Source organism: Antrostomus carolinensis, unplaced genomic scaffold (assembly GCF_000700745.2).
Source record: "Antrostomus carolinensis isolate BGI_N321 unplaced genomic scaffold, ASM70074v2 scaffold21815, whole genome shotgun sequence".
Taxonomy (NCBI): Eukaryota; Metazoa; Chordata; class Aves; order Caprimulgiformes; family Caprimulgidae; genus Antrostomus; species Antrostomus carolinensis.
The window spans coordinates 1-24,548 of NW_010314553.1; the positions used below are offsets into that span (position 1 = coordinate 1).

Below are 24,548 nucleotides of genomic sequence, written 5' to 3' on the forward strand. Positions count from 1 at the left end.
GGTGACCCCCGACTTTGACATCTTTGGGGTGAAGGTGGAGCAGGGGGACGTGGGGGTGCTGGCCTGCCGGGCGCCCGACCTGCACAGGGGCTTTTTCATCAGCCTGGGCTCCACTCTGATCGGCCGTCCCCTCGGGGAGTGCGTGGCTGCCCTGGAGAACATGGGCACCCTGGTGGGAGCCGAGGGGAAAGGGGCGGCGAAGAAGAACAGGACGGGGGCAAAGGGGAGGAAATACATCCCCAGAGGGACAATTTGGAGATATTTAATAAACCAGGGGGTGAATGAAGGAGAGCTAGACAGTCAGCCCACAGGAGTCTTGCTTGCCAAAATGAAGAAAATCCTTCAGGAAAAGGGGATGAAGCAAGAGGAGCTTTGGGAAAAACTGAAGCAGATGAATCTGTCGGCTCCTCCCCCTGTCCCAAAGAGAAAGCTATACCCACCTTTAGGGGACCTTAAAGATTAGGAGTCCCAGCCCCTGGTGTCAGTGGGATTAACCTCCACCGCACTGACCTGGTGTGCAGAGGGAAGGGGCTGCGTGGGGGTACGACGTCTGTTGAAGGAGTGGTGGGAAGTTACTTTCTTAATTGCTATGGGATCAGAGACCTCCACTCCTGGCTAAATCCATCTGGATATTGGGAGTGGGAAGAGGAAAAAGAAGGGGGAAAGAGGTAGAAGCCCCATTGTGGGTAGGGGAAGATAAACTGGATGGGTGGATAATTCTGGTAAAAGGGGAGGGGGGGGGGGCGGGGCAAACATTTTGGTAATTAATTTCTTGTCTCAGTTCAAGGTAGATCTGTCCGAGATAAAACTGTGTTGTGCTGCTGCCTCAGAAAGTGAAGCAATTGCAGGAGTCCCAAAGTTAGTGAAATGCTGGTCTAAAAGTAAAACAGAAACAGGGGTCGTAAATGAAGAGTATGAAGTGGTTCCAGCTGGAGAGCCCCTCTTCCTCTCCCAGTACCCATATGCTACCAAAGCACAGAAGAGTCATCAGGAGGCTCAGGGGGTACAATGAAGGCTGAACAGATTGGAATTTAAAACTCCTGTTTTGATGGACTCTGAGGATATGCAGGGGTATGGAGCATGTGGATGGTAGGAACACCTTATGGTGATGAATTGTAAATCCACCTTGGGTTATGCCTTTGATCCCTGGGAGTGGGTACCACTTCAACAGTGGCAAATTGATTATGTGGGCCCCTTCAAGAGGCTGAAGTAGGGTTTGTACTGGTTTGTATTTTTTGCCATTGACAGAACAGCAAGATGGGACAGAGGCAACGGCAGCGTGTGAGGCTACTGCTAACACCACGGTTTGGTGTCTACATGAAGTATGGAATGGATGTGGTCCTTCAGTCTTTACTGATTCAGATAAAGGAAACCACTTCACAGATGTACCAGTCCAGAAGTTCCTGGAAGGGGTAGGGATGCATCAGTTCACTCACATTTCGCACCATCCACAGTCCTCCAGGGTAGTGGAGAGAAGGTAATAAGTCCATCAAGGTGAGACAAAAGTTAATTGCTGAAGAAAGAGGACTGAGCTGCGACAAAGCACTTCTGTTTGTGTGCTGGCCCATGGGAACAAAGAGCTTGCCAGGGACTGCTGCAACCCTTATGAGCTGGTCTGTGGCCCTGCCCTGCAGATGGACACCCTCTGTGGCCATGCCAGTAAACAGCCTTGTGCCTCTGGTACTGATTCGATCCTGGAGCAGGGTTCCATCAGCAGAGAGCACGAGCCTGTGCCACTCTCCAGTCACACAGCTCAGGAGCAGCGTGCCAGTGTAAAGCAACATGGAAATCAGCCCCCACTGGGAAGTGTGGTCCTGTCCACACTCCAGGTACAAAAAGGAAGGGCCAGGGAAAATTTAGGGGCAGTTGTGGCTTGTGGCTTGGGAAACACAGAACTAATTGGAAACAAAGCAGGGGAGGTTTGTGGGTAGATGGGGCCACAATCAGAGACTGGTTCTAACTAATGTGTAAGATTGGTTTTCAGGATCGAATGTGGCTGTGGGATTCATCAGCAATGTGGACCTCAGAGAGCCTTGCTGAGAACCAGCTTCTTCAGGGTTCTCATCATTGTGTTCAGACAGCATCATATTGTTAAAGTGTTGCAGGCCTTGTTCAGTGTGTTCTGCTGGCTTCTAGGTGTAACAGCGATAGTTTGGATGTGGAACATCACCACTGCTGTTAATACTTTTATTTCCTTCAGGAAAGATGTCAAAGGAATTTTAATATGAGACCTGGAGACAACGGGGTTGGCCTCAGATATTTGGTTTCCCAGTAACAAGCATTTGTGAATAGTCCTTCCAGAATTAACTGGCTTTACCTGTAAGAGAGCATGGACTGGACAAAAAGATGGAACTAATAAAATATATATTCAGGTTGATCCCAATGTTGGACAGCAGCAGAAGTGGCATGGGATATAAATGTACCTCTGCAACCAGTGTAATAAGAGGGATGCAGTTATATCACCTGATGTGCTTTTAACTGTTCAAATGGTGCAGATTTAGTTTTGGCCACTGAGCAGATCCAAAACTAAAATCATACCACCCACAAGTATCCACAAACATTGTAGGACAGTATCCATATTAATCCTGTAAAATGGGGAAAGAGATGGGGAATTGGTATGTGAGCTGTGAACTAGAATACATCCAGAGCGCGGCCTGTATGTACATGGGTTGTGCCTCTCTTATGATTGCAAAGTCTCCATCCTTGGAGTTATATAAAAGCTGTCTGGAGACAATCCTGGGCAACTGGCTCTAGGTGACCCTGCTTGAGCAGAGGTTCGGACCAAAGAGGTCCCTTCCAACCTCAGTCTTTCTGTGATTCATTCTATGAAAATGGCAGCAATCTTGAATCAGATACAAGGCAAATGGGTAACAAACTTGAGGAGGTTGTTTGATACAACAGCAGTGGTAACTCCCTGGGATAACCAAATGTGGCACATTGTAAAATCAACTACAGAGTTCAAAAACCAACAAACTATAAGGGATTAAATTCAATAATATCTCTGTCTATTGTACTTAAGCTTAATTTTTAGCTATTAAAACAGCTTTTTCAGTTGGATTGGCTCTGTTGTCATGGGTGGTACAATAAAGAGATCCCATATTGCAAGTTTCACCAACTGCTGTTGCAAACAGACAACTAAATGAAATGTATGTACTAGTTCTGTGCAGTTGGTTGTGGACCACAGGAGGATATCATCACATGTCAGGGGAGCAAGTCAGCATGGGAATGCTGGTGGTGTTTGGTAACAGCACAGGCTGTGTATGCATCACCTCACCTGAAATGGGAGAGTGGGTGGACAACATGACCTCTGTGGCTCCAGGAGAAGACCAGAGATGTGGCGTTGCATCCATTGGTGGTGTACATTCATTTTCCTGTTCCCAAAAGCAGGGTTTTGTTCCAGATTGAGAGACTAATGACATCTGTCTGGAAGCTGGGAGGCTGCGGTGGGATGAGGTGTTCAGACAACATGACAGCATACAGAAGGGAGCTGAGAAACTGGAGAGCAGACAACAAGTTTCAAGGCTGAGGACCACCTTGGAAAGTGAGGAGCTGTTGGAACCAGAGACTGAAATTGTGAACTGTACATCATTGGTATGACACATCCACGGGTTGGTTTCCAGAAGCTGCTGCTATGCAGCACCTGATGCACTTAATCTTTTACTTTTTTGTAGTTCTGATAGAAGTCATGTTGTTCTTTATCCTTCTATGTATGCTTTGCTTCTTTCAAAAGGAAAGATGTGCTCCTATGCCCAGTTGAACATCGTGTGTGCATGGCTAGCCTAACAGATGTGGTGGCTTCCAGCCGGAAGGGACTGAGTTTATGAGCACCCAGAGTGGTCTGAATGTCCTCGGAGGAGGTCAGGCAGAGCAGAGGGTGGCTTGTGAGCAAGAGGTCCTGCTGGAGCATGCAGCCCCACAGAGCTGAGGCCCCAGCAGCACTGGTAGAAGGGTGACAAACAAGTGTCTCTGCTGCTACTCTCCAGTATGTAAACTGGCAGATAAGGTCCTGCTAGTGCTTGGTCAGCTTGCACGGGGATCAAGGCTAACATGGAATAGTTGTGTCTAGTGATCACAGGAGGTAAACTAAACCCAGCAGGACAAGCACGGGGGAGTTGTGAGGAGCCAGGCTGCCGGCAGTAACGCTGCATTAGGCTGTGGCTGCCTGGGTAAGGGCATCACAACTACCACTGCTGGGCAGGGCTGTAGCTAGCCAGGGCCCATGGGGAGGAAGTAATTGTGGGCTGACTGTTTATTTGGGAGGGATTCGGGTGGAGGAGCAGAGGTGGTGAAATGTGGGCCTTGGTGAAGAATGAAGGATGAGGTATGAAGTCCACTGAAGAAGACCAGAGGGTTTCTGCTGATGATAGGAGTGTGGACACCTACAGCTGGTAGCAACGCTGACCCACAGAGTGGAGCCCTGGGAGGCTGGAGGGCATTGCCTGAGATAACCCACTGGACTTGCTCCATCAGGTCTCTGGCTGTTCATTGTGGTGTGGTGGCATGAACCTGCACCTTGAGACTTACAGAACTGTCACTTAGGGTTGGCTGTGTGTGAGACTCGGATCTGAGATTGAGAGCTTGTAACTTCATAGCTGTGCCACCTTGTTTGCATAAATATGTAACTTGATCAGTGGTATGGTACTTACTTAGGTTATTGATGATTTTTCTGTTTTGCTAGTTTCCTCCTAGTGTGTTCACCAGTCAATAAACAGTGTGCCTCAGTGGTGTCTTGGGTAACTGGTCTGAAGAGGGGAGCCACACCTCAGCACAGTAGCAGAGATGTGGTCTCCAGCTGCCTTTGAAGAGCAGAAGTCCTGCAATGCAACAAACAAAAATATGTTAAGCTTTTAAAAAATTTAAAGTAAAGGTCTGCTGAGGTTGGGTCTTACACAATGAGCAAATGAAGTTTATCCTTGAAATGTTACAACTGAAGCAATCCACACTAATCTCAAATGTTTTAAAAGCTTGATTCTTACAAAAGGGTAAAATTAAGGTGTAATGAGGACATTCTTCTCTAGCAGTGTAATTCTGTATTTTCCTTAAGTACCCTACAAGCAACATACTCATGCTTCTTGGCAGTTATTCCATTTTGTTTTTTAAAGTGGAGGTTAATACAGTATCACCGATTCAACAAGAACCTGCCTCTCCAACATCAATGCAATTGCAACAAGAGGGAAGAGAAATGGGAGTACTACACATCAGTCATTATTTAGGATGCTCCTGTTTTGTGTTGTTTCAGTTAATTTGGTACCACATCGGTGAGTCAAAACCAAAACTCTCCAAGGTGTGCACACTTACCTTTTTGTCTGAAGCAGAGCCTCAGAGTCTGGTAGACACCTCTGCTTAAAATCAGACATAGCAGGTAAACCATCTGCAGTCAGTAGATGGCACTAAATTATTACTTCTATTTTCCAGCTAAATCTGAAGGCAAAATAAAAGCACAACACTGGGTCTCGGCTCCAAAGAACTTGGGCTGTAATCACAAGGTGAGAGACAACATGGGAACATGGGGGTGGCTGCAGGGAGGTGGAGAAGATGCTCTCTGGTAGGTGGTGCACACCTGGAAACCTGCTGTGTGTGCTCAAAGGTAAAGCCTGGAGCTGCTCTGCCAGCCTTGGCTGCACACAGCTGCAGGGACTGTACACGTATTCCTGCAGGCCCTGGAGCTGGCAGGTGTGCAGCTCAGCTGCTGCAGAGAGCCAGTGTGTTAATAACCACCACACTAATTAAAGCATCACTCTTCATTGCTTTGCCCAGGTTATGAATCACCTCTGTAGCCCAAAGCAGGGACTTTTACCAGTGAAAGAATGTCACTTTGCTGGGAGGAGATACACACTTAGTGTCAGTTTAAATAGGCTGTAACAGAGCTTTTCTTAAAAAATAATTTGCTTCTTTTTCCCCTTTCCCTCATGCATCAATCTTGATGCATTGGCACCAAGTATCTTGGATGAGGAAAGTGGGAAAGTGGTAGCATGCATCTTACTCCCCCACAGACTAACACCACTCGAGCTTCCCTGTACTGTACTTAAATGGACACAACAGCAACCAAAAGCCAATGTTTTCCTTGTGCCACAGCTGCCCCCAGCATGGAGCTGGCACTAGCCAGCAAAGTCTTGCAGTGAAGAGCTCAGATGGCCCCAGTTGCCACCCTTTTCCCTACTGGGAGGGAGGATAAGGCCAGCCCTATCTTTGCTGCTGTCACCTCCCTGGAGCATAGAGAGCTTCATTTGCTCCTTGTAGGTAAAGCAGCAGCAGGGAAAGCCAAGGGACCCCAGCAGCCTCCCCAGCTAGGACCTGCTGCACAGGACAGCTGCTTCAGCTGTTCCCCAGCCCACACAAAAAGCCTGCTGCTGTGGGGGTAGACACAGATCTGTTTTCTCAGTAGAATCATTTCAGCTTTGTGTCACTGGAGCTACTAGTTTCCTGCAGCTGATGCCTGCCATGCACATTTCCACAGCCAACAGAGACAGCTCAGCAGCATGCTGAAGTCTGTCCATCAGTCAGAGCCAGAGAAGTGTCCCCTCTCTTGCAAACACTTAAAAACTCCCAAATCTTGCAATAACATCAGACTCAAAATACTCAAGTCTAAAAGTAAAGTTTATTTGAGTTTTAAAAAGAAACATGAAAATATGTACATGAGTACCTCAGAGTTACACAAGTGACAGTATGGTGTTTCTTTTCTGCATGTCATTCCCCCTACTGCCTGGCACTTTGAGATCACTTGATCTATTTCTCAGTGCCTTTTAGATGTTTTACAATACACACACAGAAAAACAGCTTCCAGTGGAAATCCAGGCACTATTAATCCACCTCAAAAACCAATTTTTAAACTGGGTTCAGTATTCAGTATAGAAGACACATCATAACCATGACCTAGGCTAGTGGTACGTGTGTAACACTGGTGAACAATACAGGAGCTGCCTTCCGTGTGTGAGGGTGTGCGAGCTGAGGCTGCCTGACTGAGCAGTGCCTGATGTTGCTGCAGTGCATGAACTATGGCATCTGCCAGTCCTATGGCCAGTATCTGACCCCCCCCCGCCACCTAAACAGCTTACCCAGCACTTTTTTGCAGAAACAGCTCCAAGTGCAACCAAAGGGAACTTTGCCTGATCAAGGACAACAGGACTGTACAAGCACACCTTTGCTTCACCTATGTACAATCAAAAAGTATGGAATGCTGACTGATAAAGTACACCATCAGTTAACTATTCAGCCAGTACAGTACCTGTATGGAATGCAGCATATGATATATACTTACTTTTGGTATGAATACAGCATCTTTTTATTAACACTTTTTTTTTTTTTTTTTTTTTTAAAAGAAAGCAATGGTCATATTGATTTACCTGGCTCAATTTGAAAGATTAAACTCTCTTTGCCACCTTTTCCACTTAAAGGGTCTTTAATTCCCATGCAGAGGACAGCACTGTAAGCACAAGTGACTGTGCCTGACCTTAGGTCAGTGTTTGAGCGCTTTGCTGGACTGGGACTAAGGCCTTCAGCTCCTTGCATGGCAGCACTGGAGAGATATTAAAAGGAAAGCAACAGCAAGTCCATTCCCCATGCCTAACTCCAGACTCTGAATTCAGGTACTCACATGGAGAAGTCAGTGTCCCTGCATGTTCAGTAAGGCAGGAAAACTCATCCCTTCCTCTCTTAACCAATTAAGTAGAGAAACTAGCTTCCTCACTTCAGCATTACACTCAGATGCCCCTCACTGGGAGGTATTTACTCCAGCTGACATTCCTGTTCAGAAAAATGTGTTAGATTGTGAAATTATCATGTCCTAGATCTAGCTAACCAGTGTCTGTTCTCAATAAAAATACTGATTAATAAGGAAAATAAATACCTTCAACAGGAATGGTGGTTAAAATATTTTATTTTTTATATCATAGAACATACTGTTGTTTACTTTAAATCACTTGAGTAAAGGCACACATTGTTAAAAATACTTCAAATTTACATCACATGTACAAATGCATAAAACAGATGTACATGTCACCAAAAAATACAATATGGCTTCATAAGGTTGAGGCGGGGCTGGGACAATTCAACATGTATTTTAATTTTACAGGATGCTGTTAACACTGAAAAGACTGACTAGAACAGAAAAGAATGGACCTAAAACACTGATTATGTGATATAAACAGTACAACATATTGAATACACAACATTGAGCATTCATGTATAGATTCATAGGACTGTTAGTTCTGCAAATTCATCAGGCTTTCCAGTGCCACTGAGTAAACAGCGCCTGCGTATGACCTGCCAGTTTGCAACAGTGAGAAGATAAACTGCAAATTCTCCGTCTGCAAACAAGCTCCTCAAAGAATCTGCTGATACGCTTTGTAAAAAAAACAGCAAAACAATAGACTTAAGGGATTAACTGGAGAGAATAACTGAATAATGAACAGACAACTTACACAGTAATCACTTCTGTCTAAAAAGCATAAATCATTGAGTCTGCAAGAATGCTCCATGACAATCATTTAGCATTAGTCCCACCCAAGTTTAAGGCTCATGTCTAAAATTTACCTTAGATTTGTTTTAATTTTCGTAAAATTACCTGAGCACAGATATCAAAGATCTACAGAGCTTTTAAAAATATCTGTAGATACCTTAAAAATCTGTAGATAACTTAAAGCAAAACATCAATATATTGAATTCTACCAGCTAAAAATTCTCAAAAAAACAAGCAACAAAACAGTATTTTGGTATGTCAGTAAAGCCAGGAAAAGGATGAGCTTAAGCTTTTGCTTTCGTCTTTTACAAAAATGTACATAAAATGTAATAGAATTATCCAAATAGGACTGCTTAATTGTAAACAATACATTAAACCTTTAAAAAAAAAAAAGTCAGGAATCAAAATTCAGGCAGTCACTCTAGTCCTCCATAAATTGTTTACAAATGCTGCTCTTCCTCTTGCTAGAGATGGCTGGTGATTTCTTAAGCACTGACAGATGGAAAATAAAAGGACCCGCCTCCCCTGTATTCTGTGTTATCATTTACACTTTGTGTCCAGGAAGTGTGAATTGCTGCCATTCTCATTTGCTAAGGTTATTCCCTGCACAACTGTTAAGGCCTAGATCCAGAAAAGCACCCAGCCTTGACTTAAGAGCTCTCCAGGATCAGGTTAGATTTAACAGGTTTAAAGATAAACATGCACTTAAACGATTTGCTGCACTGGGACTCAAAATTTTCAAAGTGCAAGGCAGAAAAGCATCAGGTTGCATGGACAGACCAGCTCCCAGCAAAGTCAATGCCACCACAGAAAGAAGCATTAGACTCTTAGTTTCATTTTCAAAAGCTTGAAAAAGACAACACCACACAGAAGATACATGTACATACTTCCAGCAAACAACAGACTGGATGGGACAGCTTCTAACACAAGGCTTTGGAAATATATCCTACTAAAAGCAGTTTGTTGATCTTATTGAACCAACTGAAAACAAAGAAACACAAAACACAAGATCACCTTTTCCTCCTCCTGCCTCACACACTGGTTCGTATCTTTCATTCCCAAAAGAAATTAATACAGCTAAAATCTTCACTCTAAGTGATGAGCACCTGTATGTGAGCCTGAGGAGCAAACGGGACTCTTCCATTCAAATATACCGGGTTAAAACTTTGATACGACAGTTACAGTTGTCTGTATTGTTAAACTGGGACTAGCTGATTGCACAGGGCACTTGACAATCGCTGACAATCCTGTATAGAGGGTACCAAAAAAAATTCCTATGAAATATGAATCTAGGATTAAAAAAAGAAATAGGTTTATGATGGATGGCTGTCCTGGATAATTAAGAAAATCACAGCAGTTTGAAGTACCCATAATTCCATGTATAAGTAACAGGTAACCCAAACAAAATGCTACAGCTAGTTTGAAAAACTGATCATTGCTTTTCTATTAAATAGATTAAAATATTCATCCACTGAGAAATTACACTGATAAATAAAATGTTTTCATGTATCAAAAATGAAGGGCAGGTACTATCAATTACAGACTTTTTGTCCCAATAATGAAAAGTCGGAGAAACAAAAGTAAATTGTACAGTAGTTCTAGTATCTTAAATTTACAATACTGAATCCAGCAGGATTTGGCTAAATAATACAGTTTAAATAAGCTAATCTAAAGGGACAGAGTATCCTGTAAACATCTGACACAAACCACATTGCATTCTGATGGTGTGGCTATACCTTCTCTATGCAGGAGAAAATTCAACTGGTGGTGGTAACAAGGGATGCAATCTAAAGGCAACGTTCCTGTTCTTCAGTAAGGCTTGTAAAAAATTTGAGCAGTGTACGTATGACAGCCTGTACAATTCTGAAATTTTTGGAAAGCTCTTAAGTTTAAAAAAAGCCTAAATATTTTAAGTATAAAACACACATTGAGAAGATGTCCTTCTAAATTATGTGTGAAAGTGTCTGGCACCAGAAATGACCATTAGGTATTACTATCCCTAACGGAAAAAAGCAAAGAATCACTCAAGACAAGTGTCCCTGAACTTCAGAGCAGATGCCGCCAATTAGGTTACTTCGTGTTGTTCTGTTCCTCTGGAAAAGAAGTCACGAACATACACTCTTTAAGCAGTCTGTACTACATCATCAGTAATATATATTATATATACAGTATGTATATATATATAACATATACATATTTGCATACAGATGCCTTTTACCTCAATCTGGAATCATGTGGTTTAATGCAACACACTTACCAGGAACCAAACCTATCATAGCTGGTGTAACAAACCTATCATAGCTGGTTACATCATAGCTGGTGTAACTCGAGTATCAAATCTTTTACTTTTATACAGCAATTCAGCTCTGCTCAGCATCAACCATCTCTGACTAGAATCTTCATCTCACTCTTCTTTCAGTCCAGGTCACATTTGTTGCCTCTATCGCCCTTTTTCAGCCACTTTCTTCACGTAGTGCCTCCACTCGATGTTCAATGCTGAGACCTGATTTCTGTCAGCTTCTGAAGATAGCTCTGTGCTGCGGGCATCGAGAGAATGAACTGAACTGTCCTTTGACCTATTCGGTAGCAGCCATATCCCATCAGTCCAAAAACTGTTGCTTTTATAACAAATTTGAAAATCTTACTTGAAGTTGATGGAGGAGGTACACTGAAGCAAAAGACAGAAAACAACATTAACACCTGCCTAGCTGGAAAGAACGGGTATTTTCCAATTAAAATAAGGATCTCTTCTCCCCTTGCCCCTTATAGTGTGAGGGGCTTTCGGGTAACAGACAAGTCATGAACAAATAACATATTCTTTCATCTCAAGGGCTACATCCAAATTAAACAGTAACAACAGCAGCAGTAACTGGTAAAAGCTGTATTATTATTTATGTCTGATGCCGCTCTTAATGGCTAGGGACCTTGACTTGCCCATCACTATCAAAAATAACTAAGACAACATCAAGACTTCTTAAAGAAAACTAAAATTTAATATTGTTTGTCAAACTGTTTATAATATTACTGTGCATATCTCTGCATAGAGACAAAAGTCAGAAGAAACAGGACACAGCCTAAGTCCAACATCTGTACAGTCAACTCGCTGTCATTCAGGGTAATGGAGGAACACAGAGCTTGGATATTCTGGATAGCGTGTGTCAGGACCTGGTCAGGTTTGTGCAGCCAGAAGGGTAAGTGTGGAGCCAGGCTGGCCTCTGCACAGATTGGGAGAGGGGAGGGTGTTTCAGCAAGGTGTACTCCTGGATGCCAGGCAGGCTTACCAGCCTAGCTGCAGCTCCCAGCATGAGCATGTGGAGGCCAAGCCTCTGTAGTGCTCTGGGCTTTTGGAGCTCCACAGAGGACAGTGCAGACAAATCAGACAGGCCTCACATGAAGCTGTCTCCAGTCTGGCAGGTATTGTTGGCTTTGAGATCTTCACAGAGCTATTTGGAAGCCTCTGCACTGGCCATCTAGAACTAGGAGGGCAGAGGAAAACATGCATACCAGGTCTACCCCTGGCTTGAAGCGGTAACTGTGTGAAATAAATAGTTGATACTACCTGCAAAATAAAGGTGGCTTTGGAAGCACAGCCACACACACACGTAGCCCTGCTGCTTCACTAACAGGCCCTGCACCCACAGCACACCTACGCTGCAACTCTAGAGGTCTCTGCATGCCATTTCAAAGAAGCCACAAGTTCTCATTTATATCTGGAAAATGTTTCTTCTACAAACCTCATTTGAATTCTCATTTTAAAACATAGATCAATGACTTTTCATTCTAGACAAGGGCATCTTCTCATCTCTACTTCCCTTGATATCCAACTATTTACTTTCTTTCCTTTGATATTTTCTTTCCTTTGCAGTAAGCACAATCTGCAAGCACTGCACAGCAAGTCAGTAAGCTGACAAAGCAGGGATGACAGTACTGATGTTTCTTCAAGCTGTGACAAACAACCAAAAAAACCCCCAACAAACTAATTATTGCTATCTTTTAGCAAGAGAAGCTGTTATATCAACAAGTAAGAAAGGATGACTGTTACCTCATTATTTCCTGGATGTTTAAGTCAGAGTTCCAGTTCTTTTCAATGCCAGGTACATGACCCATCCCAACAACACCAACTACAACAGCTGGGATATATTTCCTAGGTTCAGCTGAGAAAGAAATGGAAACAAAGGAACACATCAGTAAAAGAACTAAATTCAAGCTATAAATAAATAGGCAACAATCTGGACAACAGTAATGATGCCCTATTTCTGCTCATTTGAATTTTGTGGGGTTTGTATTTTACTATGAATCTTAAATATATAATTTGCCTTTTTTTTATTTTTGCTTCTCATGACCATTAATGCATAGAACAGACTATACGTGTACAGTATAAACGCACAGCCTCTAAACAAAACTGTCTCTGGCATTGTCTCTTGTTAACTAGGGGACTGAGACACATGACTATCAGTCAGGTAGTCCCTCACATTCTTGTCTTTTATGATCCCATCTTCTATTTTAAGTCTTTCATAATGCATTTAAAGCCCTTCCAGTTTCATAGGCATTCACTAAACCAATGATCCAGATACTGAGCTTTTAAGAGGCAGACTTAAAAGGAAAAATACCAAAAAAACCCCAAAAAGCAAAAACAAAAAAAACAGAACAGGGGAACTGCTAAACAATTCCTCTTGTGGCTCACGATCCAGCCAGGACCAACAATAAAACTAAATTTTCAGCCTGCTTTTTGGACAAGGAACTGAATGCATCCGTGCCTCTTTCAGCCACATCAACTGAGCTAACAGGAAATACTGTGTGTTTGGACAAACAGCATTGAAGGCAGCATTGAGGTAATATTAGGCAAGGAAAACATAACAACACAAGTAAAATCCCCTTGTTATTTTTTCAATCACTAGACCGTGCCAGAGTTCTGCACTGAAGTGATTACAAGCAGTATCTGAAGACAGCAATAAGAGGTAACCCACATCTCAGTGTGCTTATATACAGGAAGGGCACGCAGATCCCACACAGCAGCAGCAGACTTCCAAAGGGTAGAGAAATGCAATTATTCTGTATGTCTGTTCCTTGCTGAAACATGCAGAGTCACACATTCCAAAAAAAAATTTGTTCCTGAGCAGCTCATGATGACAATGAGTTTGTCAAGGTAACAAGGTAAAAGTGAGATAGTTGATGTAAGTCTAGATAGTCCTGTGTTGTAATACCAGACACCTGCCTTTTGAAAAAGTTGTCAGGCTAATTAGTATTTTCCAGTTTTAAACAGCACAATGAGAAAGGAATCATAATTTGGAGTCTACTAGTCTAAAAGAATTCTTCTACAGGAGGTTGCAACAGAACAGTAATATCCTGTTTTAATTTTTAAGCACTGTAATCTCATGTGACACGTGGCACACGTGACTAGAGCACTGCAGATTTCCTGAGAAGAACTGAAATTTGGACTAGCACAAAGAACACCTTGCTGGTTGCGATATCTGCTTTAAAACAATTACCTTCTGAAGCTCGAGGTAGTTCTATCTGCTTTGCTGCTTGCTTCAGCATGTAGGTCAAGTAAATATCTCGTTCCGAGACAATTGTTCGATGAAGATCAGGAAATTCTCCAATCATTTCTGCCATCATCTGCTCCAGTAAATCCTTCTGTTTGCATTTCTCCACATCATCTTTACTGAAAGAAAGGTAAGTTTTCTCAGTATCTATTATGCTTTTAAAGCCCAATACAGACAAGCGAATGAATAAAAACAATTGGGTATTACACACATTACTGACATAAACACACACTCTACAGTTCTCTGCAAAAGCAAAAACTCCCTGTGCCTGTAAAGCTGGATACCTAACAATGCCTCTACAGTGAGGGAAAGGGAAAGAAGAGAGGTCACTTCCTCTTAGGCAGTGCAACTGGATTTTCACCCTTCCCGGTTTGAAATCTGACAATTCAACTGAGCAAAAGCACTAGGGCTTCAAAGGAATTAGTTATCATGATGCCTCACTTTCAATGGTATTAATAAACTCAGAAGAGGCAACACAGAGCACTCCTGAGGAAGCAGATCTCATCACTGAACACACAGAGGCTCTATTTAAGGAACAAAAAAGCACACTGTTAAGGCACAGCCTGAGGCGGTGTAAAGAGTTCCACAGGTTCCTAGTGTCAATCACAGGTCTTCGGCAGAAAAGTCAAAGTTATAAATAAATTCCCTGAACAGAAAAGTAGGAAGTGGGCAGGAAAGAAACAAATAAGAACTGCAGGAATAAATGTAATGAGCTTTTATATTTTTTATAGGTGCTGTTAACTTTCTGTTTGCACCCATAGCTGTGGTACAGTCATAGTTTGCGGCAACAGAATCATCTGGTTTTGCACCACTGTCTACTGAAGAACCATGCCAAGTATACTTTCTTTTGTTTCCAAGATCAAAAGGACACTACAAATGTCAACAGGGCAACCAAAGGAAAAATGCACTGCTAGCTTTCAACAGATCATAGAAACATCAGACTGAAAAAAACCTGATGGTGAATTATTACGCCATTTTCCACAGAATCTCATGTTGATGGCTGGGCACACAATACCCCTCCTCCAACAACTTCCCAGTCAAACGCTTTCCCTTTTCAACCTCTCCCACGTTATTTTTAAAAAATCAATGTAACAGATCAATCAATTGTACAACTGAAATGTTATATTAAAGCTTCAGTGGGAAGCTTGTGTGCATATACTGTAATTATCTTAATATTGCAGTTGAAAACAAAGATGTCCTTAGGATGGATAAAAGAATGGGAGAAATAGCAGAGAAATATCCTCCAGCGCCCTCCAAAAGCCTGCAAATAGTTTCATGCTGGTACTAGACTAGTAAGAAAACTTACTTTGTGCATGAACTGTAGTTGATGGATTGAAAGAGTATCAAACTCATTTTGCAGATGAATGTAACAGCAACTATTTACAGGAAATGAAAACTAAGTAAATGGTAAAACTGGAAAACGGGCGGTTTGATTTGACTTGACTACAGTTTGAGCCCTGGCCCAATTTTAAAAGCCTGAAAAAAATGCCACAGATCACAAGCTGTGCAGCACTTCAGTCACAGGGTATGAGACACACTGAGATTCAGGGACCACATGCACAGGGAACCCATTTCTGGCCTCCCACCACTGCAACTCTGGTAGGAGCAGACTGAATTTAGGAAGACAGCGTGCATATGTTCTCATCCAGTCCAAGCAAGTTATCACACACCTCCTTGTGGAAAGAGGAAGCAAACTTGGCACAGGGATATCTCTGAAGTGCAGGAGAAACCAGACTGAGCAGGAGAATAGCTGTCTGAGAAGTATTACTGTACGGCAAAAGTTCCTAACAATGTCTCTTTATAAAGACAATAATAATGAAGAGTCATGTTGCTCACACTTTAAGTGTTTTCTCTTGTTCCAAAAATCTGCTCAGACAGCAGATTCAGTTCTCAAGCTACCTTGATCCAGATGCAACTCAGCACAGCAGGCCCAAGTCTTTGGAATTCTTAAGGAAGCATAAGTTAGCATGCTGAGACCCTGTGCTCCTGCCTTTACAATAGCCACACACAGGAGTGGGAAAGATTTTATTTTCAGCTTTTTTTTTAATTTTTATTTTTTTTTTAACAAGAATTCCTAGTACACTAGAAATTCCTCAGCATGAAATCTTTGACTTCACCTGGAAGTAATGTATCAAAGGACAATTAAAGAAAGAGCTGGAACAAGATCAGAAAGCCAGCTTTCTTTTCAGAAAGAATGTATTATTGCGGGGTAGTTTGTGTATTTATTTTCTCACCAACTTCAAGTTTCGCTACATCAGACTGGGTACTGACTACTAGCTTGTACTAAGTCAAACTGAAGAACTGAACAACTCACCCAGATAAACATATGGGATGCTTATTCATACCTGATTGGGTCAGATAAGAAGCAAAGGCCCCAGGCAAGCTTGACTTTTTGCCAGAAAGAAAGTGCAGCAATTGCTCTCTTAAATGTAACGGGGATGGGTCGGTCTCCAAGATGGAATTTACAGAAAGGTACTTTACTGGCCTGAAAGAGAAGATACAAATCATTAGTCAACATTTCAGGCTGCAGCACAGTACATCCTTATTAAAAGAATGTTTGTTTTATTGTGTTACACAAGGTATCTTAAAAAAGAACAAGTAGTCTCATACTTCAACATAAAAAATACTTTGCTTTGCAGTAAATAAAGTTTCCAAAAATACTCCTTCATAAAGGAATACATCAGCTACAAAACACAACAGGTATTGCAGTAAAAACATCAAAGTTGCAATGCCACCCTCTTTAGGTTACTTTTGCCTAAGCAGAAAGCTCCTGCTTGTGACTACTTAAGGTGAACAGATGGGGCTTAATATCTTTCTGGGTCTGAATGAAGTCAGAGGTGAAGCAACTGTGATGAGTTTGCTTTTACCTAGGATTTGTCAGGATCACTAACCAATGAGTTTGTCTTGGTAAAATACATTCAAGAAGGAGCTTATGAAACAAGAATCAATGCCAGATACCACACTACAATGTGAGGCAGCAGGACCCCACTAACAACAGGACAGAGCTAATACACACATTTTTTTTTCTTTCCCACTTGAAATGCTTCACTGTGGTCTGGAATGCTCACAAAAATAAGCCTAGAAACAGTTTTCTTTTTATTAAGACTAGATACACTGAATTATTCCAGATTCTTTAACAGCTCTGTTACGTCAGATTTCCTTACTAGTACCTAATTTATATAAAAATAGCAAAATACATTCTGCAAGGTGGATACATACAGTGAAAATAGTGTTTCAGTATTCCCAAAGAGTAGATGCAACACACAGTAGAAGTCCAGCTACTATTTATTTACTATATTACAGTGTCACAGCTGGCAGTAGTACAAAAGGGAATGTTAAAAGACCAGATAGAACTAACAGACCAGCCAGATACTTTACGTCCCCAAATAATCTTTCTAGATGAATGTGTTACATCTCATTAATGCTTTAGAGGTGGCTTTCACAGCCTGAAACCCTGACACCACTAACAGTGGGACCAGGATCCATATCTAGAATTCAAAACCAGTTATTTAACAGGAACACAATAAATAAATTATTAATTAAATGAAAATAAATGCCATCAAAAATATCATCAGGAAAAACCCTTATCATTTGAAGGCTTTTTGGAGTTGCTTTCATGCCACTTAGGGTTACAAACCTCTGTACTTTCGAGTACACTTTGAAGCCAGAGATGATTCTTGCTATTTCAGAGGCTTCGGCACAAGCAGGGTCAGAGTGCTCTTTTCTAGTCACTAACAAATGGTTTTATATAGTTTGGCTCTGGGAGCAAAAGGCCAGTAATCTGACCTCAGGAAAACCTTTTCAAATCCGCACCTCTTTGAAAGCCTCCCTGAATTCTCCTCCTGGGGCCATTCCCAGCTGTTCGGTGATGTGAGCAGAAACCTTCAGAAGCAGCATTTGCATCAGTCCAGACATGACTCCATTCTGGCAGAAGCAGAGAAAAACATTAAAAAATAAATAAATCAAGAAGCTGCGTGGATTTCTCAGGAAAAGAATGCACTGTTCACAGTCATGAAATACACATTAATTATCTTAGTGAAAAAGCAGCACTGAAGCTACCTTTTGGAGACAATTCACTGACCAGATCAATACAGCTCTTATTTCAAGTTTGTAATAGTTGTAAAGTATCTTTTCACTTCAGTGTGTGGCCACAGTATTTTTCCTTTCAACAAAAGCGTATGGCAGAGTTAAGAAAAGAAAGGAGGGCAGACAAACTTTCTTCAGTCTATATTTACTTCACCTGCTTCAATAAAGTGTCTGAATAACTGAATGGTAAAACAGCTCATTCTGTGCATTTAACTTTTTTTGATCTATCTGATTACCAAAAAAAGGGGGGGCAAGGGGGTGGGGAATGGGACCACAAGAGTCTATTCCATTGAACATACAGTGAATGCTACGTTACAGAGATACTGAAAGGGAAATAGCTAGTGGTCTAATCATAAACACTTCCACAATCCCAGGAAACACTAAGCTGGGAACTGGTTAGATGAATAGACACAGAAACACAGAGAATCTAACACTGTGCAAGAACTGCAGTGCACGACTTCAGTACATAAGACCTTACAAAAGGCCTTACAGTCCTGAGTATGACACGCTCCCAAAGTGGATTGAAGGCCCCTCCTCACACAGTCTATTACTTTTTGAACAGAGACCTAAAATCAAGACTGTTCTTTTTAAAAAGTAAAAAATTCTCCTACATGTACTTATGCAAGTTTCCCTCCCTATCCTTTTACAAAAAAAAACACAAAACCAAAAAAACCACCCCTAAAAAACATCTCAAAAATCCATTCAGAGCTGTTCCTTCTGTCCAGCTCTGGCTGTCCTCAACCCGTTATTTTTATGACTAAGACTCAGACTGAGTGTCACCTGTCCCCAAGCATAACCTGTACCTTGATTATGCATCTTCTCCAATTTGGCATCAGTCCATATCACTACCAAAAAGAGCATTCTCAAGGTTAATTTCCTGCTATATCACCAGCTTCATGTAACTGAAGCTCAGGTTACACAGGACAGCTTGAGTTAATATAACTGCTTGAAGTTACCAGAGGAAGGTCCTGGTCTCCATTCCTTGATCCCAGGGCCATGCTCAAATGACTCAACCTGTGCCAGATCTGATGCTTGTGTGACCTCTCCAAAGGCAACTTCTGCAGTTAGGTGGACTCAATAGTCACTGAGGATCAGAACTAGCAAGAGAGAGGGGCTATTTTCAAAACCAATTGAATATCTGCCTCATCATGCCACAAAGTAGCAAGCATGGCAAAAAGACAGGGCACTCAGCTCCTGGGGAGAGATCAGGAAGAAAGAGGGCAGGAAGAAAAAGTTTTCAGCATCCTTGAGATCCAGTTCAAAAGCCTGGAGGACAAGGCTTTCCAGAAGTTCAGAAGAGATGCCCATAAAGAAAACTAGGATAATACAGCCTGAGGTTATTTACTGGTTTATCTCCCCTTAAGGATTGATGTATTTGAAATGCATTTTTACACTGTGATAGAAAGATTCACCTTGCTGGCTAACAGAGGGATGCATCTTTGAAGTGTGTCACAGTCATTTGTGCTCTTAACCTGCATGAAACCAGTGCCTGCCATATTTGCTCAGCATCAAGGAGATAAAAGGTGACAAGCAGTCAAGTATAGCAGCAACCAGCAACAACTGGACACCCATAACGTGCTGGGGGATAAAGAGCAAAATGTATGAAAAATGATGGGAGCAAAACAGTAAAAGAGGTTACTAAGGATAGCAGATTATTCAACATCAGATAAAGGAAAGCTGACCATGAAAGAACATCAAATCCTGAGTGACCGGCAATAATTTCACCAGTTAGATGCAACAGTCATAAACACAAAGCAATGCACAACTAGGAAGAAACTTAACTGCACAGGCAGAGAGATGCAGAGCTATTGGTACACAGGAGAGAGGAAGCAAAATACCCATTTTATCAGCCCAGTGTTAACAGCAGTCAGAAAGCAAGAAGAGTGAGAGGGGTGACTAGGAAAGGAACAAAATAGAAACATCAATGCACTGCTATGCAATCTATAGTGGACTCCTATCTTGAAAACAAGATATTTGAACTTGTGCAAAGAAAATGTGCAAAGAAATACCAAACATATGAGAAGAGATTAAACATATGCAGGTTCTAATGCCTTTCCCCAGGCACCTGTTATTGGCAGCTGTCAGGGGGCTTCTGAAGCAGATAAATCTTCCACCAGACTCAGCACAGAAATGCTTATACTACATATGGGAACACAGCCTGAGGAGGGGGCCTTGGGGCTACTCTTCAACTGTATCAGTCACAGATCCAGAACTGCAGAACTGCAGGCAGAAACAAACTGTTTGTATTTCAGTCCTCTGGATTTTTTCTTTTAAAAAACCCTAATTCTAATGGACACAGTCTTGTGCAAATATAACCTTGTCACTTGGAGCCTGGAACTGGTTTTCCTACTGCTGCAAGGACACTAGAGGTTAGACTTTAAAGCACAGGTAAAGGTAGTGAGTGACAGCAGCCTGCTCCTGTCCATACAGATGTACCCATCATCTGCCAAGTCACATTATATCCATTTTATCTAAAGAACAATCCTGTAGGTTACCTAAACATGGAGAGGGCTGTATTACATGGTGCAAAACAATAGTTTTTTCACTGGCCAGAAGCATTACAATGTATTCCTGAACAGGTAATTTCAGCCTAAAGGAGTAGGTTAAAAAAAAGTGAGGTTGAACTAAGATGTTGCTGCCACTAGCCCACTTTCTCTTCTGCCTCAGAACAAGGTTTCTTTCTCATCCCCTCTGTGTCAGGACCAGCAATCATACAGCAATACAGGGATACAATGCAGCTAAAGAGCAAGCCCTGTTCAGACTGCCACAGGGCCATGGTATGGACACGGAAGGGACAGTGGAAACAGGAAGCAAGGGGAGAAGACAAAACCTGTCTTACCAGTTTGGTTTAAGCCAACTGTTACAGTGCACCTTCAGGTAATCCGCATCTCAGCCAGTTACCAGTCTGCACTGAGCTGCTTTACTCAATGGAAAGCAAACAGGTAGTTCTCTGCAAACAACTAAGGGTTCTGAAATTCAAGGAGGGGCTGCAACAGTTGCTTGATAAACTGTGAATACCAGCAACTCACTGCCAGTGTGTAATAGTTTCATATTAGCACTTTCCTCAGTTTCAAACCTTCAGTTAAGAGCAGTGAAATGCAATTTTACTGCTTAAGACTTATACAACTGATTATAAAGAAACATAGTTTTCCTTTCCTAATTTGAAACTCAAGGATGAAAGTTACAAACAGTTTTGACTTTTGGTATAACTTCTGGGCCCAAATGCACTTTTCAATGAGAGAGGACAACTGAAGCATGACTGAGCAACTTAACTGGTTTGATTTTTACTAGAGAGAAAACAAAGACACTACAATTTAACATGAGACAGATGGACTGTTTTTCCTGGTTTTCCCTCCATAACCCTCGCTGCTACTGAATCAAAGGTGGACAGTTAGTGGGATTTTTTTGATTGAGATTACAGATGGAGAAATATATTATTTTAAAGGCACAATGTCCAAATTTTATTATTTGTGTTATCCCTAGTGACAAAGGAGATCAAGATTGAGCTGTAACAATATGAAGGGTTTTTGTATTACTCTCTGGCTTTGGAGCCAACCCAGTCTGAGTTTCCTATGGTCTGCACACAAGATCACTTCAAGCCCTAGCACAAAATGCTAATCACAAAGCTGCCAAGACAAATTTACATCACAGAAAAAAACTCTGCTATTTTATTTTCATTGTCCTCTTCTTCTTGACAGAAGAGTACAGCAAAAACAATTGCATTTAGATTTGATATTTAGAAAACGCTTCTGTGCATCTTTACGAGGTCAGAAGACCCCAAGGTATGCTGCTCTGGTTGTTCTGAACATGCATCCTTTTGGCTACATGCATCAGAAAAGTTTACCTGAAATAAACAGATTGATACAATAATTCATGCAATATGCAAGTGTTTTACAATGTTCTTTCCTTTGACAGGACACAAATAAAGAAAACAGGAAAGATGCATTATTGCCTAACCATGAGTCAGAAAGCCTGCACTGCTGAGACACACTGTGTGTGCACACACACAAGCAGACCAGCCCCTAGCCACTGCAAGTGCTCCTGCGTGGATGCAGATTATACTCTCATGAGGAATGCAATCCCAGAAACTCCCCCAGTTACATCAATATAACAATTCCAATATACAATTACCACACAACTAAAATAACCATCTATTAATTTCTTCATTCAACTGGACAATGGAAACTCTTTTTACTATTGATCACATACTGCCATTCTAATCAAATGTTCTGTCATATTTAAGTTAACTTTGTGCTGTTTCACGGTGTCTTGCTTAAAATTATTTAAATACAAGATAGCTGGGAGAAACTGAAAAAATACAGGACAACACTTGTTTTGCATACACATCCCAGACTACATGGAACTGCCAGAGTAGTTATAATTTTAACAGAATCCCAGATTTGAAAGTTCAGCCTGGATTTTTCAAAAACCTCCCTCAAGGCCTACTGTCAATTAGGAACTATTCAAAAAAGACAAGTGGATGAGAATTAAAAAGAACACACTATGATGAAGGAATGCAACTAAACAGATCACAACAGACAATACCAAAATTAAGCACTCCCTAAATAGCTGTGATACAGATGCAGTTTGCAGGAATAATAATAATATTTAAATATATTAGCAGAGCACTACAATTACAAAAGTTAGACTTGTGTCCTGCAAACGGAGCAACTGTTAAACCCAGGAGGATTTCTGCTGAGGTCAACAACTGTCCAAGCAATCCCACTGTGGAACAGCAGCCCTCAATACTCCAGCTGAAAAAACACAACAAACCAAACCTAACTTTGCCATTGTACTGGTACTCTCACTTAGATGAGCAGTATTAGGTTCCCAGCTGGTGGGAACACTGGTTTTGTTAGTAACTCAACAAATTGCTCGTAACACAAGCCCTTAATTCTCACTGTGGAATCATACCTGCTTTATAGCTTGTTGAAGTTTTTCCAGATTTATTTCTTTGGCTTCTTTTAGTAATGTCTTTTCATCCATCTTTAACATAGAAACTCTGTACTGGCATAGTTCCACCACAACTACATCAGGTTGCACTTCTTGTATTGTCTGAAAAAGATGAATTTATTTACTCCAGTTTGGGAAGGATTAAACAGAAATGCAGCCAATATCAGTACTCTCATGAGAAAAGGGGATTAATAAAAGCACATTCAAGCAATAATTTCCAACTGAAAAGAACAGTGAAAGAGTAAACAAGACTTATCCAAATAGCTTTGTGTTGAGAGAAACATTAAGGAAGATAACAGTGAAATGCTTTAGTTACTGGATGCTTTGGGACAGGAAGAACACATTGTGCTGGGGAGAAGGGGGCAGAAAAACTTGAAGAAGAAAAACTTCGCATTCACAAAGTTCCTTTGATCATACTCTGCAATCATCAAGCTTTGTAAGAACCAGGGTTGATTATTCAGGCACGAGATTCCTCCCCCTCTAGCTCCTGGAGAATAAAGCCACTCTCAGCTGCAGACTTTGCATAGGGTACAGTATGAAACAGTTCCTGCTTTCACAGAGCTTTGGACCTATTTGCATCTTGAGAATGGAATCCAGGTTTGGGGCAGCATGGTTTTACAGCTTAGTATTATACACCCCAGGCACAGAGAAGTTGTAAGCTGCGGTTCCTGTCCTAGGCTTTGCATCTTCTCAGTGTGTCCCCATCACAGTGAGTATGCAACAATCACAGTACGCACTGTCGGTGCAAGGTGATGCTGTAACCGTGACAGGCAACCTAAGCTTCACTAGTGAGATTTCTACTGCTAACACTGGCACTGTATGTGCATTTATTGTTTAAGGACAAATAAAAATATTTGAGATAGGAGAGCAATTTATTGCATCAAAAATTACTAAGACTGTATGTCTGTCTCTTAGTTCATCCCACAGTGCTGTTAGCCCTCCAACAGCTCACAAGAGAAACAGTCTGGAGGCTACAGCACAGAACCAAGCCAGAGCGCTGGACTTCATTCTGCTTAATACTAAGTTGACAATGTCACAAACATGCTGCTGGAGGGCTCCCACTCAGTATTTACCTTCACTACATCCTTTTTGCTGCTGTCACTGAAGTGGGCTGTTCCAACCACATATACTTTAGAACCATCCTCAGTGTCAAGCTCAGTCACAGTGCTCGGTAAAGTAGGTTTTTTCTGTCTCTTCTTCATCTTCATCTCCAGGAGAATTTTAAATGCATCTGCATCAGCTATAAATGTAAAGAAAAACAGAAAAGAAAAGCACACATGACTATAAAGTGCAGGTAATTAGAACAGAAAATAAAAATGTCACCACTAAACAGCAGAGCAGAGCTAAAAGGCCATTGATTTACCACTGTAATCTTACATTCAATTCTGAGGCTACATCATTGAGAGTGCCACCACTGGAGAGGCTGCCTCCAAGCATGGGTCTCAGTCCAGGTTTCCTACCCTGTGGACACTGGGACAGGTTGTCCACGCAGTTCAGTAAGGGGAAGA

General features: G+C 41.7%; 1 protein-coding gene across 1 annotated transcript in view; it reads right to left on the reverse strand.

Annotated features, from left to right (window-relative positions):
* Positions 1 to 10,572: 10,572 nt before the first annotated feature.
* TRABD (TraB domain containing) overlaps positions 10,573 to 24,548 on the reverse strand; it is an 18,484-nt gene continuing 4,508 nt past the window's right edge. The window contains exons 3-10 of the mRNA XM_010167691.1: positions 24,114 to 24,280; positions 23,002 to 23,142; positions 17,815 to 17,925; positions 16,347 to 16,486; positions 13,948 to 14,120; positions 12,501 to 12,612; positions 10,768 to 11,126; positions 10,573 to 10,736 (exon numbers count right to left, since the gene is read on the reverse strand). Of these exons, the coding sequence (XP_010165993.1) occupies positions 10,949 to 11,126; positions 12,501 to 12,612; positions 13,948 to 14,120; positions 16,347 to 16,486; positions 17,815 to 17,925; positions 23,002 to 23,142; positions 24,114 to 24,280 (1,022 nt within the window). The 3' untranslated portion in view covers positions 10,573 to 10,736; positions 10,768 to 10,948. The remainder of the gene's footprint in view (positions 10,737 to 10,767; positions 11,127 to 12,500; positions 12,613 to 13,947; positions 14,121 to 16,346; positions 16,487 to 17,814; positions 17,926 to 23,001; positions 23,143 to 24,113; positions 24,281 to 24,548) is intronic.